Raw genomic sequence first — 13,057 nt, 5'->3', positions numbered from 1 at the left:
TACCAGCGGCACAAATCGGTGTCCATCTGGTCCCTCCTCTCCCCCTCCCCCGGTGGGGCCCCACCGCCCAGGAAGAAGTAGGACAGCTGCTGCGGCCCCAGAACGAGGCGCAGCTCCTTCCACCGCGAAGGCTAACGGCTTTGCTTCGTGCACATTGGGGAAGCTACTGAACCACACGGCTTTTTCTGAAAATACATTTTTAATGCTCGGGTCTCTTGGTGTGCTGAGCGGTCATCCCATGTGGGGCCGGAGCGTGGGTGGCACCAGCCTTTTGGAACTCGCACCGGGTGTGCCTGGGCACCTGGCGCACGAGCCCCTCCTCGTTGACCAGCGGGTGCCCCTCGCGGCTGTGCCCTTCGCGGCTGTTGATTAACACGGCCGCGCGCAGCGCCGACTTGACAGCAGTCTCCACCCAGCCGTGCGGGTAGGCCGTGTGCTCACCGGCGAAGTAGATGCGGCCGTAGGGGACTGACCAGTCGTAGTCCTGCCCGTCGTCCCCGCCGTCTTGCCAGAGCGTCGGCGGCTGCACCACGAAGCCGCCCTGGCTGTGTGGGTCCTCGGCCCAGCGTTTGATTGTGCCGCTGCCGTCCCAGAGCCGGTACACGATCGTCCCGTGCAGCGCCGCCACGTCATCGAGCGCCACGCGCATCGCCTCGTCCTGGCTCAGGCCGGCGAAGGCGGTGGCCGCGTCCGACCACGTGTACGAAGCCAGAAGCAGCGCGCCCTCTCCCGGCGGCGGGTAGAATATCACGCGCGACGGGCGGGCGGTGCTCGAGTGGCCGCCCTCGATGTGCTCGTCGTGCCAAAAGGGCCGGCGGAAGCTCAGGAACACCTTGGTGGCCGGCACGTAGTGCAGCGCGCGCAGCGCCTCCTGCCCCCTGCGCGTCAGCGGCGGCGAGAAGGCAATGCGCTGTAGCGCCGGCCCGCTGGCGGTGAGCAGCACCACATCCGCGGTCATGGCCTTCAGACTCCGGGCCCCGCGCGAGCTCGCGACGTGCACGCGCACATCGTGCGTCCTCTGCGTTATCGCCACGACAGGCGAGTGCAGCAACACTGGCCCCGACAGCGAGCTCAGCAGCGCGCGCGGCAGCAGGTCCCAGCCGCCCACGATGCGGCTGTACCTGCGGGCAGGGCGACAGCGTGATCCGGGAGCTCGGGCACTGCCCTGCCTCGTGGGCTCCTCCCCGCGGGCCCCGCCCTGAGCACTCCCCGGTACCCATCCTAGTTTTCACCTACCGGGTCCCCTCTTATCCTGCCCCTTCTCGCGGGCCCCGCCCATTCATCTACCCTTGACCTCGCCAGTCCCTGACATCACCCGGAGGACCAGGGAGCAGAGAATGTGCGACCCGGGAACCCCGTCTCTTCTCTGAGCCACACCTTTTTCCGGGAACATTCTTACCCAGTTCCTCCGGAGGACCCGGGACGAGAGGGCGCGTGTGGCCAGACGCGAGCTCCGCGTCTCTCCGCCCTCTGTGCCCCTTCCCGCACCTGTGCGTCCGGCTCCTTTCCCGCCAGTCCCGCCCCACCCAACGCCAACGGCTCCGCCCACTCCGTTTCTCGCCCGCATTGGCCCTCGTCGGCCCCGCCCTGTCCACTGGCCCCGCCTCTCACCGGAGCCGGTCGCTGAGGCAGCTGTGGGCCCTTAGGGCCTCCGCGAAGCTGAGATAGAAGAAGCCGTCCTTGGACATCACGTCTCCCAGGAGCCGAACGGCCGGCTGGCTCAAGTTCCCCTCCCCGAGGAGGTATTCCTGGGGGATGGGTGCGCGCCCGGGTCAGGACCCAAGCGTCCTGCACCTGCCTGTTCTGTCCCCGCTCCCATGGGGGTCCCTCCCAGGCTGAGCCTCCTGGTTCCGTGACAGGACCGTGAGCTAATATATTAGTACGGTTCTCTGAAGCTTAGCCATCCAGAGGAGGGACGCAAGCCCAGAGAGGGGGCCGTGTGCCACCTCGGGTCAGGCAGGAGGGCCGTGGCAGGCCTGGAGTCCGGGACTCCTGCCTTCTGACTCCAGGGCTAAAGCCCATGGGTGCCCTCCTTGTTTCTGTTTCTCAGACGGCGACGCCAAGGCCCCCACTCACCAGGAGCGTGTGCCTTTCAAACTTCTTCATTGCCTTTCTGCAGCCCAGTTTCTTGAGATCTTTGAGGGCCTGTGGTGGAACAAGGGGACAGTGCTGAGCTCCAGAGGCAGGACTGCAGAAGCCAGACTTGGGGTCCAAACCTGGGTTCTCCTCCCGCACCTGCCCATGACCAGCCATTTACCATTCTTGCTCAAGTCAGCATGGTCCTTGTCCATGCTGTGCCCTCGGCCTTGCCCTCCACTCTGGGAAGTTCTTCCCAAGTTGTTAATGCCCCTCATCCCCCAGCCTTCATCCCACCCTGACAGTGTCACACTCAGTCCTATTGGGTACTGTTGGCCTGCACTTGTCCTAGTCTGTGAGTTAGTAGAGGCAGGTATCGTGTCTGTTTTAGTCAATGCTGTATCCTCCTGGTGCTTAGTGATTGTCACCTGCATCACCGGGGGCACAGACAGAAGCAGAGTCCCTTCTGCCCCCTGTCAGCCCTGAGGGGTTATTCACTGGATCCTCCCCTGCCCACAACCCTCCTGTGGCTCCCCAGGGCCCGGGGCCCCTCAGTCACCATCTTATGGCAGCTGTCGTTCTGCAGCACTATGTGCAGTGCCCAGACCACTTTCGGGCCCCCCCGACACCTGCACCACACCACTGCACTCGTTCCCCTGCCTTGTCTTTGCCTGAAACATGAGTGGCCATCCTTTACTGCGCTGTTCACGTCTCCTCGCTTCCTGGGAGCCTCACAGCCCCATCTGATGTTAGCCTTCTTCTCTGTCCACGTGGCTTTCCCCTGTGGCTGGGGAACTCCTCAAAGCATGTGCTCCTTTGCTCACTCACTCATCATTCACCTTGCATCTCCCTAGGCTCCCTGAACTGGTCAGTGCCAGGGCACAGAAATGGCCTGGACTCAGTGCCCACCCTGGTCCAGGAGGGGAGCCAGACAGGAGCTCCCAGAGGCGGCCAAGGCTGGCTCCTCCCTGAGGGCACCAGTGAAGGCTTCCTGGAGGAGGGGACGTTGGACCTGGTTCTTGGGGGATTAGTAGGGTTCCCTGGGTGGGAAAGGGAAAAGGCCTGCCAGGCGGGGCAGGAAGCAAGAGCAAGGGCATGGGTGCAGGATGGTGAAGGAGCATTGTGGGTACGAAGGAGTGCAGGGCTGGGGTGTTTGGCCACTCCGAAGGCTTTGGAGGATAACAAACACTTCTTGGAGGAGAGATGAGGCTAGAGGGGTGAGAGAAACCAGACCACTCAGGGCTTGACCCTGAGGCTAAGGCGCTGGGGAGCCATAGGGAGCTGTGAGCAGGGGCTGGAACAGGGTGAAAAGCCTGAGCCAGAGCAGGGCCCGTGGGGACAGAGGGGTGGGAACACTGCAGGAGAGTCAGGGGGCAGGAGGGATGGGGCTGGGGACTGACTGGTGGTGGAAGGGACAGGGAGGGAGCTAGGACAGCACCTGAGGGTCTGTCTGCCTTGTGACTAGGGTGGGGGTGATGGGGCCATCGTGAGATGGGGGAACCCGGGAGTATGCGTGGGGTTAAGGGAAGATGCTGAGCTCGGTGGGAGCCGGAGGGTCCTGGGGTATGACCCGGGGAGGGGGGACGTGGACAAAAGTCTGGGTCCCCCAAGATGGATGGGGAAAACATCAGGTCGAAGACCAAAGTTTAAGCCAAAGGCCTTTGTAGAATCTGAGGCTGTCCGGACAGCGTGCGTGAGAAGCGGATCAGAGACCGAGGGCAGAGGGGTGTGAGGGACGGGCCGCGGGGCTCCCGAGGCTGCCTACCTGGTTGAGAGCCATCTGATAGATGTCTTCGGGCGAGTGGCCCTTCTCCCTGGGGCGCAGCTTGTAGCCCAGCTTCTCTGGCATCTTCTCCACCACATAGTTGCGCAGCTTCAGGTTGTTGACCTCTACCCACGTGTTCTCATCATACTGAGTGAATTTGGTCAGGTTGAGTCCCAGACTCTTGCAGAGCTGGTGGAGGATCCTGAAGGAGCGGGGAGAGGCTGCTGAGGGTCAGGCGGGGGCGGGGCCAGGGCTGGGAGGAGTTGGGGCCCCTCTTCCGGAGCGGGGGGCGGGGTTGGGGATGGGCCTGAGTCCGCATCGGGGCTAGAGTCGGGTGGGAGGGCGGGTCACTGGAGCTGGGGCCGGAATGAGAGGAGAGAGAGGCTGGAAGGCTGAAGGTGTACGGGTTTCGGATCGTGTTTGGAGCCCCAGCAGGCTTTCGTTGGGGCTGAAGTGGGAATGAGGACAGAGCTTGGGTCGGGTGAGGGCTTGCGATGCGGAGGAGACAAGGTTGGGAGGGCAGAACTGGAACTCCGGCTGGACACGGAGCTCTGAGCACCTCAGGGACACAGAGGTGGGACTAGGGGAGGCTTCGGTGCCCACAGGGCTGCCTGGCCAGGCCTCACCTGTGCGAGCTGGGCATGCGCATGGCTCCCAGCTCCCCAATCCAGCCTGTCTTCCGGTCCCGGTAGGTGAGGATGCGGCCTCCGATCCTGTTGTCTGCCTCCAGGATGGTGACCTGAGGGATGGGGGTGGGGAGCGCCAAGCAGGGCCCTTCAGCTCCTCCCACTGACCCCCCCATCCCCACCCTGTGCCAGCACCCGGCTTCCATCCGCACGGCAGCCCAGACCTAGACTAGAGAAGGACGCCCTTCTTCATGAAAAAGCCAGAGGAGCTGGTGGGAGAACAGATGTCCTAGCGAGCGCGTACAATATGCAGTTTCCCAGCTGCAGCAGGACGACTGCAAGCCAGACTGCAGAGGAACTTCCCAGCCTAGGGAGTGGGGGTGGAGGGGGAAGATTTCCTCCGTGCACAGAAGTCCTGGCCCAGCCCATTCTCCTTCTCGGCTTTCAGTGAGAGGGTCAGTGGTTAGACCTCAGGCAGTGTTCCTCGAGTGGAGTTACCATGGCCACCAGCACAAATTCCCCTCCGGGAGGTTGGAGGACTTTCAGAGGGACTTCCCTCAGGAATGAGAGAGAGTGGGGCAGGGAAGGTCAAAGGTCTCTCAGCCTCCCCTCCAGTTTCAGTCCCCAGACCAAGGGGGAAAGCACAGCTCCTCTCTCCACCTCCTACCAGCCCCTCAACAGGGACGTGGCCAGGCCCCTAACACCCGGGATTCCCGGCCTGCAGCACAAAAGACTCCAGGTAGACTGCAAGCAGCACTTCTCACCTTGTGTCCGGCATCACTGAGCACCTTGGCAGCCACCAGCCCAGCCACACCGGCACCAACCACAATCACCCTCTGGGGCTTTGAGGTTCGATTGAGGCCCAAGGTCACAACCTTGAGCAGCACCTCATAGTCAGGATCATGCATACATTTCTCAAAGGGATCCTGGCTATGGGAAGTCTTCCAGTCCAGGGAGGCCACCAGGCTGAAGAAGATGGAGATCAGGACGAGCAAGTACCGGGCTGGACGGAGGAGGAGGGGATCAGTGGGAAGGTCAGTGGGTATGTGTGGGGAGAGTGGGCTCCGTCCCCACCGTCCCTGTGCCCCCCTCTCCTGCTTACTTACCCGACGAGGCCATAACTCTCCGCGGGAGATGGTGTCTAGTTTGGAGGGGAAGCAAGGGCCACTGTGACAGGGGCCTGGGTCCCACCCCAGGCCCCGTCCCTAAGGCCACCCGTCTCTCTGGAGCCTCATGCCTCCATCTACCCCTTCTAGCAGTCTCCTGTTCTGTGCTCACCTATCTGCCCCCCTGTCCCCGTCCCTGCCCTCCTTGTCCTTCTCTTCTCTGTTCCCCTCTCCTCTGCCCTGTCTCCCTGGGTCTATTTCTGTGGGTCCCAGTTTCTTGGCAGCCTCCCCTCTACCTTGGGCTCTCTGTGGACAGCAGTACCACCCTCTCTCTCCTGTTGCTTCCAAAGGTCTGCCCTGGCCCCCTTCTTGGTCCTTAAACAATGAGCTGAGCCCCGCCCTCCCCTCCCTTTGAGAAATCTGCAGTGGGGGAAATGAAACTACTTTCCTGGGTTGTAGGGTCAGGTGCTTAGAATTTAGTTGAGGCTGGAGGGGGTGGGCGTTGGGGAAAGGGGGTTGAGAGGAAGCAAATCAGTCTATTTTCTTCCTCTTGCCCCAAATAGTTCTGGGGCGGTTGGAAGGCCGGAAATAAATGCTCAGGTAACCATGCTAAGGGTGCCTGGTCTCAGGGTCCCTGTGTCTGTCCTCCTCTGTGCTCTCTCTGTCTCCTTAATTCCTGGGGCGGGGGTGGGGGGGTGTCTGGCCTTGGGGCCGCATGTTCCCTGTGATAGTCTGAGTCTGTCCCTGTGTCTAGTTGTCGCTGTGCCCTGAAGGGCCCTTGCTGGCTCCACTCCCCTCCCACATGGCTGCTCTGAGCCTCCGTCTTCCCCTCCGTGAAATGGACTCAGTAGTGGGACTTGCAGGCAACAGCACAGTGCTCAGAGGCATGGGCTCGGGGCCAGCCTGCCTGGGTCCTGAGCCTGGTGCCTGCCTGTGTGGTTCTGGTCTCCAGCTGTCAAGTGGGGGCCGTGAATCCAGGTCAGGCCTTGTGAACAAGCGCCTGGGTCAATACTACAACTTGCTCCTTAGAAACTGCCAGCTGCTGTCACCGTGGGGGCGCTGGCAGGGGTTCAGGGAATGACCCCCCACCCCCACCCCTGCTCCCCAGCCCTGCACAAGTCGCAGCCCAGGATGTGTGCTCACCCTTCCCATCCCTACGTTGAGAACCACTGTGGCTCTCCGCTCACACTAGGGTGCTGGGGGCTCAGCAAAAAGGCCACTGGAGCTTTCGCCTCTCTGCCTTTGGCCTTAGCCTTCTCCACCTGTCTGTGGGGTGCTTTTTTCCTGAGGGGGGCAGGCAGAACAAGAGGACCCAGCCTCAAGGGGTCCCCACTCGTGGCAGCAGGGGTCCCTCGGCCCTTGGGACTTTAGCCAAGGGGACACGTGGTGGGTCCCCTGAAATGGGTGGAGGTAGAGAGGCAATTTCAGGGGGGTTTCTTGGGGTGGGGGGAGAAGGCACCAGGCAGCCGGTGGCAGATCCTCTCCGGCAACAAGATGGGAAAATCCAAACAGTACATCAAAGAGGGATGTGGTTTGGTGGAGGGTGGGGGTTGGAGGGGGTATATCTGAGTGAGTCAGTAAACATATGATGCAGGGGCCTGGGAGGCAGCAGCCAAGCAGGAAACACAATCAGCTGGACAGAGCCTTGGGCCTTGAGGCCAAATGCCAAGAAAGCAAAGGGGACAGTCAGCAAAAACGACGGAGACGGTCCCCACGGTGAGCGTGCACTTATGGGGTCCTGTGCTCAGTGCTTCGCGCTCACTGTGGACCTCACAGAGCTGCTCTTGGCAGAGGAGGGATCTGACAGATGGACAGGGGGCAGGTGGGGGAGGAGGACCCCAGGACTCACCCCAGGCCTCCCCATCACAGACCCTGCCTCCTTCCTTCATGGCAACATGAGTTGAGCACACCATGCTCTAGCCCTACTCACGCACACCGCCTGGTTTCTCCTCTAATCCCAGACACCTTGTGTCGGAGGGGGAGCCCGGCCTGCAGAGCTGGGGGTCCGGCTGGCCCCTCCCCGGAGGCCCATCTGTGCTACTTCCCCATGGCAATGTCACGAGCAGGAGTAACATGGACACAGAAAGGGGTGGAGGCCGCAGGGCTGTGGAACTCCTGCACTGGTCTCGGCAAGCCGTGTCGGTCCCCAGATCAGTTTGGAGGGCCCTGCCGGGGTCCGAGTAGACCCCCTGGTCTCTCCACCACAGGATTGCGCTTAAAAATCCCCTGGCTCCGGGCACGCCCCGAGCTCACCTCCTGGACTCTACAACAAAAGTGGGGTGCTGACCTCACCCAAGGGGCTCAGCAGGACAGGGAAAGGAAGGGAGAGGAACCCAACTCATGAGGCCACCCAGGACTGGAAACCAGCAGCGCCTGAGGGAGCAGGAGCCCTACTAGGGCCAGGCCTGATTGATCTTGCTACCTATAACATGACTGGGTGCTGTTTAGCACCACGTGCCAGACATGCTTCACTTCATTTACTCCGGGAACAATTCTGACAAGGTGGGTTTAGCTGTCCCCATTTCACGGTGGAGAAAACCAAGGCCCAGAGAAGTCACCAGCTAAGAAGTAGCAGAACCTGGGTGTGATCCCAGCAGCCTGGCTCCAGTCCCATGTTCTTAAGCACTTTTTTTAACCAGCAGAAAGCTCAGGCTTGTGAACTAGGGACGGGGTCAGGGCAGGGTCTCTCTGCCTCGGCACTGTTGACATTGGGGGCCATCTTGGTGGGGACCATCCTGTGCATCGTAGGATGCCGAACAGCCTCACTGGCCTTTACCCTCTAGATGCCGGCAGCACCCGCCCCTCAAAGTGTGACAAAAGACACTGTCTCCAGGCATTGTCAATCATTCTCCGGGGAAGGGGACACAAAATCACCCTGGCTAAGAACCACTGGGTTAGGCTTAGGTTGATGTTGAACAGAACTCCCACAGGTGGCCAGATATGGTGCAGGATGGGGACGGACGTGGGTATGGGGGCAGGAAAAGAAATAGTGGCAGCCACACAGATGTGCAGGGGAGAGGGCTAGTGCCTACATATATTGCTTTCCCAGAGTCAGTTCAAATGAGTGGTTGGTACTAAAACTTTCCCCAAGTCTCAGAAGAGGGCAGGGCCTTGCCCAGGGGATGTCCAGGGCCCCAGGTGGAAGTCAGGGCTCCGGGCCTGGATCGGGGAGGGGTACAGAGAGCAGAGGACAGACTTACCAGAGGCCCTTGATCTATGGCCTGACTCCTGGACAGAGTCCCCCTTCCTACGGAGCCCTCCTGCCCCTCCTTCCCCAGTTTCCAGAATCCCTGGGCCCCATGGGGGCGGGCACTCACTGCACAGCTGGCTCTGGGGGGCCCTCTCAGTGCCCATGGCCTTTCTGGTTAGCCCGGGACAGAAGTCATCTTCGGGCGTGTGCGGAAACGGGGTGAATGATGGTGGCTTTGTCCTGATTCCTGTTAGATTAAAGGTGCCAGCGTCCTGGTGTGAAGTCAGAACAGTGGTGAGGCTGTGGACAGCAGGTCCTCCTTTCTCAACTGCTTTTCATTATGGAAATTTCAAACATATGTAACAACAGAGAGACTAGGATGCCGAACTCAAGTGCATCCGTCGCCTCCTAGCCCATCTTGTTTCATTCACATTTTCTCTTTCCTCCTCGGATTATTTTACAGCAAATACCAGACATCTTATTATTTTGTAGGTAAATACTTCAGGATGCTTCTCGAAGACAGGGGTCTGCAAACTTTTTCTGTAAATATGTGGGGCTTTTTGGCCCACACCATCTGTCTTGCCTACTCAATTCTGCCCTCCAAGTAGCCACAGCATGTATAAATGAATTGGTTGTGGCTGTGTTCCAATAAAAATTTATTTACAAAATCAGGAAGTGGAACTGTAGTTTGCCAACCAACTTCTGCTCTAAAAAAATATATGAACTCATTTGCTTTAAAAAAACAAAAACCAAAAACCAAAACTACAGGGGTACCTGGGTGGCTCAGTCACTTAAATATCCATCCGAGTCTTGGTTCTGGCTCAGGTCACGATCTCACGGTTCATGAGTTTTGAGCCCCACATTGGGCTCCGCATGGACAGCATGGACCCTGCTCGGGATTCTCTCCCTCTCTCTCTGCCCCTCCCCCACTTGTGCTGTCTCTCAAACTAAACTAAAAAAACAAAAAACAAAAAAACCACAATGCCATTACCACATTTAAAAATGGCATTAGGGGCGCCTGGGTGGCTCAGTCAGTTAAGTATCCAACTCTTGGTTTCCGCTCAGGTCATGATCGCATGGTTTCACAGGTTCAAGCCCGTATCAAACTCTACACTGACAGTGTGGAGCCTGCTTGGGATTCTCTCCCTCTCTCTCTGCCCCTCCCCCACTTGTGCCATCTCTGTCTCTCAAAATAAACTTAAAAAAACAAATAAATAAAAATGGCATTAAACCAAAGTCCGCATTTCCCTGATTGTCTCAAAAAATTAACAGTTGGAAAAAAAAAAAAGAAGAAAAAAAAATTAACAGTCGGTTTGAATCAAAACTCAAGACAGGGCCCACTTGGCATTTGAGTGATGCTGAGGGTCTTTGTCAATGAGTTATTACTTTCAGGTTGGTGGATTTGGTGTCTGTGTCCTTGGAACCAAAGGGCTTAATGGGACCCCACAGCCCCAGGCCAGGCCTGAACCTGGCAGAGCAGCGCACCAGGTCTGGTTTCTGCCTCGGGGAAATCTTTGGAGGTCATGGGTGCGACCAGGACAGTGTCTGCCTGTGAAGTGTGTGTGTGCACCAGGTGAGTCACTGGCGTTTGAAGTGATCGGTGCCCACGTGTGAGGACTCTAGGGCGGGCACAGGGGCAGCGTGGCCGAGTCAAGCCTGGCTGGGGGCTGGCTTCTGAGGCTGAGGGATTTGGTTCCCGGAAGTTCTGCAGAACACTGCTGCCCGGAGAGTCTGAGGGCAGGCTTTTTAGGCACCCAAGTAATTTCAAGGTTGATTGAAAACGGGAGCAGTGGTGTGCTGGGGCTGGCTCATACCAGTGCACGAGAGCGGATGGTTTCATTTTTAGGGTCTTTTTCTCGGTTTGGTTCTGCAAGCCATTCTTTAAAAAAAAAAAAAAAAAAAAAAAATTCTGATCAATCTCCCGAAACACAGATTTACTCCAAACTCATTTCTTCCCAATCACTGGATTACATTTTACTATTCTGTATATTCTTGGGGTGAATTCACTGTATCTAGATAGTGCATGTCAATTTCCCAAATTCATGCTCAGCGACGTCATGTTCAGTGACCTCAAGTCGATAGCTTGAAATCAGCCCCGGTGGGAGTATTTACACCATGGGACCAACAACTGGTACCCCATGAGGGCTCTCCCCTTCTCTGGAGAGCCAGCTATTCAACATTTACCAGCACACCACTGCTTGGGAGTCCTTGGTTTCAACCTCCCCTAAAAGATCAAGGGTGCTGTTTGGGGACATCTGATCCTTCTGACGCCAAGCTGTGGCTGACAGGAAGAGGCATGATCCTGGGGAAGGTGCTGGGCCATAGAGAGGCAGTCGTTTGAAAGGGTTTCTTTGAGATTAACAGAAAGCCATGGCCACAAATCTAATTGCCACTCTTATCCCTGTACGGGGAGAAGAAACGCAGGTGTAGCTTATGGAGAGATTCACCTTTAAAAGCCACTGATTCCAAATTTAGTCACCACATTGGCTGTCTTCGTACTAATTAATGAAGAGGAACCTTAAGCAGAGGCCATTTGTCTGCACTGGCAAAGAAGCGCATCTGTTTTCTTCCTGGAAAGGGAAACGGCAATTACAATGAAGTCATCATCTGCAGGGTGGTACCCAGTCAGCTGCTGAATCTGTTGCAATCTCAGGGACCCCTCCCTGACTCCCCGAGGAAGCCTGTTGGGGCCGCTTTCCCTGTGGCACCATAACACTGTAGCCAGCCGTCCCACATGGCCATCGTCCTGATTTTGAACTGTATTTGAGTGGGTTGCCCAAGATCCCTTGGGGAACAGGAAGAAAATAGATGGAACTTCAATGTTTTCGTTAAAAAAAAAAAAAAAAAATACAGCTCTGGGGCACCTGCGTAGCTGTCGGTTAAGCGTCTTGACTTCAGCTAAGGTATTGATCTCACAGTTTGTAAGTTTGAGCCCCACACTGGGTTCTGGACTGACAGCTCGGAGCCTGGAGCTGCTTCAGATTCTGTGTCCCCCTCTCTCTGCCCCTCCCCTCCTTGTGCTCTCTCTCAAAAATAAACATTAAAATTTTTTTTTTAAATCTAAAAAAAAAAAAAATTAAAAAATACAGCTATATGAAAGCAATTAAGTTTTATGAGCGTTTAATATGCAAAACAGGCAAATGATATACATTTGAAATGCAGGCTCAGGGGAAATCTTAGCACGACTGTCTGGCCCCTGCCAGCAACCTGTGTGTGGGCGGAAACACTGTCCCATTTTTGTGACCCCGATGGCAGGCCAGCTATTTAGCAGGTGCTCCAAAAATGGGTGTTGAATGAATAAATGTGTATAAAATACGAACTACTTCCTACTTTCTAGGGGGACTTGAGGCTGCCCCATCCCACCTCCCCCTTCAGGGAGAGGGGTCAGATACGGGTCGCGGAGGCTCTGAAGGCCAACTTGCCAGGAAGGTGGTGGGGAGCTTTTAGAGAGAATCAAGTGGTTTAGTCTGGGGGCTCCCTTCTCCCTCTGCTGTGGCTTTTGCAAGACACTTGTTCTGGGAAGCCAAAGATGGTGAAACGACTTATGGTCATGACTTTGGGCAACTGGACCACAGGTCTCCAGGAATAAGCTTTGGGCATTCCTTAGCAAAAAGCAGGCTCAGCGAGGCAAAGGCCGGAGGGACAGACTCTCCACCCCGCCGCAGGAGATCAGATCCAACTGCTGGGCGTCATTCTCGCCTACGGGAACTGGGGACAAGAGGCACAATGTTGGGCATGTGGAAATGACCCGAACAAATCCGCATCCCAGCTTTACCTGCTTTCCACCTCTGAGGCACAACGAGCACCCTCCAGCTAGCCCCGGGTAATGGAGAGGGACGCTGCCCATGGCACCCGCTGCTGCGGAGCTACCGCCTTCGGGACGATGGCAAAGGACTGGACATTGATGTGTATCTAAGATATAACCTAGAACGTCACCTGCATACACTCTCCCATGTGTCCCTCCTCTGCCGTCAGCACCAGAGGAACATACCGCTTGCGTTTTGGCACAGAGGGGGGCCTAAATGCGTCGTCTAGTTCTGCTGGTTTCTGAGTTCCAGACAAACGGCCACTTCATGCGGTTTTTACCTGGAACCTGCTCTTTTTACCCAGCCTTCTAAGTTATCCACGTTAATGGCATCTTTTTTGTTCCACAATAAATTTTATTTAGGAAAGCAACATACAGTCACAGGTATTTCAGACAGTGCAGCAGTGTAAAGACAAATACAAAAGACACTTGGGATACAACTGGTTGCCTTCTGTTCTTCCGGACACTGGATCTCACTGTAACTAACTA

At 57.1% G+C, this 13,057-nt stretch overlaps 1 protein-coding gene across 10 annotated transcripts in view; it reads right to left on the bottom strand.

The window, feature by feature from the left end:
- Nucleotides 1-165: 165 nt before the first annotated feature.
- Nucleotides 166-13,057, bottom strand: part of IL4I1 (interleukin 4 induced 1) — a 37,162-nt gene continuing 24,270 nt past the window's right edge. For 3 of the 10 annotated variants that reach the window (XM_049621994.1, XM_049621992.1, XM_049621993.1), the window contains exons 2-10: nt 11,211-11,333; nt 10,578-10,642; nt 8,891-9,063; nt 5,232-5,470; nt 4,468-4,580; nt 3,842-4,043; nt 2,077-2,145; nt 1,612-1,748; nt 167-1,121 (exon numbers count right to left, since the gene is read on the bottom strand). In XM_049621994.1, the coding sequence (XP_049477951.1) occupies nt 200-1,121; nt 1,612-1,748; nt 2,077-2,145; nt 3,842-4,043; nt 4,468-4,580; nt 5,232-5,470; nt 8,891-9,063; nt 10,578-10,603 (1,881 nt within the window). In that variant the 5' untranslated portion in view covers nt 10,604-10,642; nt 11,211-11,333 and the 3' untranslated portion in view covers nt 167-199. Of the gene's footprint in view, nt 1,122-1,611; nt 1,749-2,076; nt 2,146-3,841; nt 4,044-4,467; nt 4,581-5,231; nt 5,471-5,573; nt 5,609-8,890; nt 9,092-10,577; nt 10,649-11,210; nt 11,334-13,057 lie in introns of those variants that run through there. The other 7 variants (XM_049622000.1, XM_049622001.1, XM_049621998.1 and 4 more) reach the window with 7 other exon arrangements.

This window comes from Panthera uncia, assembly GCF_023721935.1.
Source record: "Panthera uncia isolate 11264 chromosome E2 unlocalized genomic scaffold, Puncia_PCG_1.0 HiC_scaffold_19, whole genome shotgun sequence".
Taxonomy (NCBI): domain Eukaryota; kingdom Metazoa; phylum Chordata; class Mammalia; order Carnivora; family Felidae; genus Panthera; species Panthera uncia.
The sequence above is the reverse complement of the archived record's forward strand: the minus strand, read 5'-3'. Positions and strand labels throughout refer to the sequence as shown.